At 44.6% G+C, this 5,631-nt stretch overlaps 1 protein-coding gene across 2 annotated transcripts; it reads right to left on the reverse strand.

The window, feature by feature from the left end:
* Positions 1-585: 585 nt before the first annotated feature.
* Positions 586-4,034, reverse strand: LOC123098709 (uncharacterized). 2 transcript variants are annotated; one of them, XM_044520773.1, is made up of 9 exons: positions 3,918-4,034; positions 2,874-3,057; positions 2,474-2,745; positions 2,277-2,373; positions 2,069-2,199; positions 1,835-1,904; positions 1,633-1,747; positions 1,365-1,554; positions 586-1,252 (listed from the first exon to the last, which is right to left on the reverse strand). In XM_044520773.1, exons 3-9 carry the CDS (start codon positions 2,667-2,669, stop codon positions 1,242-1,244), a joined length of 810 nt encoding a protein of 269 aa, XP_044376708.1. In that variant the 5' UTR covers positions 2,670-2,745; positions 2,874-3,057; positions 3,918-4,034; the 3' UTR covers positions 586-1,241. The 2 variants fall into 2 exon arrangements, with proteins under 2 accessions (XP_044376708.1, XP_044376709.1); XM_044520774.1 differs by having other exon boundaries at positions 1,835-1,883; positions 2,874-4,031.
* Positions 4,035-5,631: the final 1,597 nt, after the last annotated feature.

Below are 5,631 nucleotides of genomic sequence, written 5' to 3' on the forward strand. Positions count from 1 at the left end.
TCGATCAAATCTGCTACCTTCCGTAACAACTGGCCTCCCTTAGGGGTAACAATTTTACGGTTTGCACAATTTGAAATCCAGGCGTCCTTCCAAATGTCAATATTCTGCCCATTTCCCACTCGCCAAATATGACCACGCTTCAGGGAGCTCACACCCGTCATAATACTTTGCCAGGTGAAGGAATAACCCTTCTTCAAGTTAGTGAGCAAGATACGTGACATAACATTCCTATGGTTCCTTTACCCCGATCCTGCACCACTCTCATATCCATCAATTAATTCCATAGATAGTTATGATGGTTGTTTCTTCCATTCACTAAAGCAAATGGAGCTTTTCCCTCGTCGAGTCAGCAAGCCAACTCAAGCGTTCTACTCTTGAGTTCCTTTTATCGTCGTTCTCGATGGTTTTCCCCTGTGCGACCTGCTAATCCCATGACATGTTGACTGCACATTATGAATTTATGATTGATATAAGTCAGTATTTAGAGACTATTGGAAGAGCACCGGAGTCCCTTGAGGCTCGACGCCATTTCCGTAACCGGATACACTTCATTTCAAATTTACTGTATTTTGTACTAGCAAAACCCATGGCAAGCGTTATACAGTTCTCTCAATTTAGCATCGAAGCAGAGGTTTAGGGTCTGCTCACCAAACTAGGTGAAGCCCATTTTCCATCAACCATGATAATAAGGAAGACAATTTTCAAAAGGGTTGGTTCAAACCGGTCCTGGTCTGTTTACCCAGCACTAACACTAGATCGAGTCACATCAGTTGTTCCGATGTTAAAAGAAAGAGAACATAAAGACCCATTGCCTAGTCCTTGCAGATGCATTAGCCTAGACACACTAAAACTAGTCCAAGAATCCTCAGTTGATCCAGTCGTCCCCTCGCAGGCGCTTGTTAGGCTTCGGGACTCGAGTGGACTTCACCCTTGCCATGGCAGCGCTCCCCTCAGGCCCAGCCTTCTCCTCCTTGCGTTGACTAGTAGTAGCAGCGGGGCCGGGACGCTGGCATCGTCCATGATCGAGCTCACCGCGAAGCTCCCATCCACGTACTTGTCGAAAACCTCGAAGGTGTGCGTCGAGCCAAGAAGATCCTCGATTTCGTCCGGCAGGGTGTACCACTCATCATCGTCCTTGATCTTATCGACGAGCTCCTCCGCGGAGACACCAACCAGCTCCTCCGCCACCTCACAGAAGATCATCAGGTCCATTGTGCCCGTGGCATCCTGCACCGTTGCCTTCAGCTTGTACCTAATAAGGTGCCCATAAGGGCCATAACAGCAGTGTGGTAATTAGCCACTTATGAATGAGCAATAAGCATACACTGATGTGGCAATGACAGTGTAGCGTTGCAGGTCACTACCATTGAATTGGCCTCTTGATCGGGCCACATCGGCCGCACTTATATTTCCTTGGGGCCCCGTACATCGACCGCACTTATATTTCCTTGGGGCCCCGTACATCGACTTTTGGCAGGTGTCGCATCCAAGATAGCACCAGCCACTGCTGCAATCTATGTCTATCAGGGAGACTCTGCACAAAAACATGGTATCCTGCAAGTAAACACAGATATACGTGAGTAAACGAGATGAGCTTTGCCCGTCACGAGGAGAGCAGCAAACTTAATTCACCTCATCGTACTCTTCTGGATCAAGGCTTTTTAGCTGTTCGATTGTTCGCCAACTCTCGGCCAACTTCTGAGCTGGAGTTTTTTCTGGAACAGGGTTTCCATGCTGAATGAGCAAACTGTGCGCACACGAACCAGTTAGCCATGTACTAGTACAGCTTAGATCAATCATCAAAGAAGGTATAAACTTTATGAAGTTTGCTCACTTCGCACGGAATTCTTGCACCTCTGGTATTTCCAAATCAAGGTAGTACTCTGAAGATGTTGTAGAGCAAACTATAAAACACGGAAAGATCACAAATGGCACCAAAAGGTTTCAGTATACACTATGGTTACATTAATGATAGACAGACTAAAGTTTTACAAGAAAAGAACGGGATATAATTCAACAGTATCACATGGTAGAAACCGACAAATGAAACAGTGGATCAAGGATTAACCTGATGATGAAGAATCAACAGCCATCCCTGTAAAGACAGCAACAACTGAGGCACCTTGGCCTTTCTCAAGCATATCCTCAAAAAACCCAGAAGCAATATCTCGATACAGTGTGACACCCACTACCTTTCCTCTGTAAATGATAACTCCAGCAGTGAGGAGCTATCAGGGGACGTCAATCATCCAGAAGAAAGATGTGTATTCTGTTACCTCAAATCCCGAATGCTTGCATTACAGATTTCTAAAAGGCGGGATCTTTTTTTGACCCCCTCTATCTCCCGAACATCTACTACGTGTCCCAGAACATCTGCATAATTTGTATCCACGCACATGTAAGGAAAAGAATAAGATATACACACGGTAAGTCTAACTCTGATAAAACTTTATTAAGTTCCAAAAGAATCTACCTGTCAATAAGCTATTGTTGCCACACCTAGAACGGAGATCCTTAAAATTAACAAACTCAAAGCTGTGGAGGGGTATTGAATCAATATCTCCTTCTATCTCAGTGACCACAGTCTGCCTCCTAATACATAGTCCACTCGTTGCTACATGACATATAGTAGTCCCTCTGCACATCAACGTGAAAATCTGACAAGGCATAGACCTTGCCTTCAACTAGCCTATGTTCAAACAACTCTATATCGTAGGGATCTACACGCGCCTGCATAGTTTTACCCTACAAGTGGGAAACAACTAGAAGAATCAGTGCACTGAAAACTTAAAGGATGGTAATTTAATGTTGGTAGCCAGCAAGCAATGCAGTTCATCCGTTTGGTGTTTAAATTAAGGTAGGCAATGCATCACCTGATCGTCGATCAGAAGGCAGTCAAGGCCGAATAAAGTGTTATTTTTTGGATTGAAGGACTCCCACAGCCGTGAGATGCGCACCTGCACTTTACATTTGTCCAATCCATATTCTAACTGAGACAGTGGGGTGTACTCATCCTCAGCTGAACCCATTTTGGCCTGGACGGCTTGAAGCTGCAAGCTAGCATAGAAACAAAAGGAAATAGTGATCGAAATTTTGTATTGTATATATCTAATCCCCAAAAATAGAGAAGCTTAAGAGACCAACAATAAATTATCACCAGTAGTCTGAAAGCCTGAACTTTCACCCTTGTGGACTATGGTTGCTTTCTCATCATAATTTTATTGCTTACTAAACAGGAGTATTAAGTGGTTTAAATTTCTGAGTTGTGTGTTTGTGATGAAAAGGTATCATTTGTGTTGCCTGTAAATCTATTTTGGGATGAAATATCTACTGATTTTGATGTATATATTAACAGCGATTTCAAATCAATCGCCGAGTTTGGAGAAGATGTTAGAATAATAGAAATGCTAATGTGAATTCCAATGCTAATGTGAATAACAAGATTTTCAATCAACACGTGTGGCATCAACAACAAAGAATATAATGCCAAAAAAAAATTTGATTTCAACATATAAAACCCTAGCGGAACAAGGGGGAAATCACCACAAGACAAGTACTAAAATGAGGCCTCAGCCTGTCCACAGGATGCAAACATATAAATCGACTTAACTAGAAGTTGTGGCGGAAAACTAAAACGAATCCGAATAAATGCTGAGATCATAACTCAGCAACCCACACACTGAGGCCGAGTCAGATCACAGACTCAACGCCGTAGTGGAAGTTTGAAGCTATCCAAGGATGGGGAAGCGCTACTCGAGAAACAGGATCGTCGGAGAGGAATCGTTCATGCGGACATCCCGGAGAAAATCGATGGCGAGGAGACAAGAATCGAGACGAGAACTGGTAGTGAATAGTAATGCAAGCGCTGGAAAAAAGAGGCTGCTCTGCTCTTTTCCCCCTTGGAAGGCCTGGGTTACCTCCGGCCTCCGGAACCGAAGTCGTAGATGTAACTGATTTTCTCCTCGCCGTCGCCGAGAACAAAGACCAAATGAGGAGGAGGAAGAGACGAGGGTCTCGTACACGGTGTACAGTGGCCGAGCCTGGGCTGGTGTCCTATCAAGCCCAAGAGGAAACTATAGAAAAATGCACCTAGTCTTAAAAGCCTATGGGTTCCTGTCAGGCCCATTGATGGGACGAGACATGCTCAGTCCCGTCTTTTTTTTTCCTTTTACCGTTTTAGTACTTCTAAAGTTAATACAAAGTTTGACCGATTTAGTATTTTTTAAGTTCATACAAAGTTGAGCCATTTATTTTGAGACGAACAGAGAAGTATATATATTTTCAGCAATGAAAATCTCTTACAATTTTCACCCTTATAAATCTCTAAAGTTGAAACCCTTGTAAATTACTCATTTAAGTGGTTCGAACTGACACGCTTAATTTTGGAAGGTTGTGTCTATGGGCTGAGTACTTTTCAAATCATCGGCCCCGACCTCTAAACAAGCTTGCGTCCCGCTTTATATGTAATAAAGCAGCAACCGAACAAAGTATATGGCATTGGATCCGATCTTGCACCACAACACACCACGTACACCGTGGGTGTGCTTGGTTGTAGCATTCAACATGTGGATGCAAAATAAGCCTCTTTAGTTGTCTTGGCTACTTTTAAATTGTGGCACGCATGCTTATTTAAAGCAGCCATGGATATGGTTGTGGAGGAAATGTTTCCTCATAGCCAGGCTCCGGCGGACGCAGCGTAGCACGAGGTTTCATACTTGGGAAGCCCCGAAGATGAGACGCTTCGGCCTTAACTTCCAATACACTTCATTCATTGTCCAAACCCCTATTCTCTCACTACCTCTTCGTTGTCATCGATGGTTGGCTCTACTCCAGCACCATACCGCATGAATCCTTGCCCCCTTACTCTAGTGTTCATTTTTGGTGACTCGTTGGCGCTGAGTCGAGGAGCCTCAAACCCGGGGATTTGGCGAAGATGCTAAGGGCCCCTTCCCCTTCTGCACCCGGCCATGCTCAACATGTATTGATCCCTCGTATGCAGCAGGTACCTCGACTGCGGCTGGTGGGAGTTCTACTTCGGTGGTGAGGCACTTTCGACGCACTTCCCTGGACATTCGTACTGGCTGAGGCTGCGATTTCAGCGGCCTTCACGGCAACCACAATGGAAGCATAGGGAGCTTCTTCTTTCGCGCTGGTTGCAGCAACTCCAACTCTCGCAGCCACCATAAGTACCTCCAACCATAGTTTTGCTAACATTGCTTTATAGATGTAGAATGAGCGACGGGGTGGGGGATTGGATACATGGTTACAGATTTTAGGACGATTCACGATGCTTGATACTCCACCTCCAAGGGCAATGCTATTTTCCTGGAGAGGGTACACGGTCAGGTTTTCTATATCCGTAGATTCGATAGATCGTGGCAGGCAATGTGCATGCCAATCCATAGATTCAATTGGATTCCATGCTTACTCATCTTGCTTATGCTTTGCAAGTCAATCTGCATGCCTTTGTGTTGGATCAAGTCAATCTGCATTGCCTTTGGTTATGCTTTATTGTGCATTGCATTAATCTTGGATCATACTGAAAGGGCAAATATATCGACTAGAGAGGTGAATGGGACATTACAATATCACCCGCCAGGTTGACTCGAGATCCACTTTCCAGGGAACCAC

This window comes from Triticum aestivum, chromosome 4D (assembly GCF_018294505.1).
Source record: "Triticum aestivum cultivar Chinese Spring chromosome 4D, IWGSC CS RefSeq v2.1, whole genome shotgun sequence".
Classification (NCBI taxonomy): domain Eukaryota; kingdom Viridiplantae; phylum Streptophyta; class Magnoliopsida; order Poales; family Poaceae; genus Triticum; species Triticum aestivum.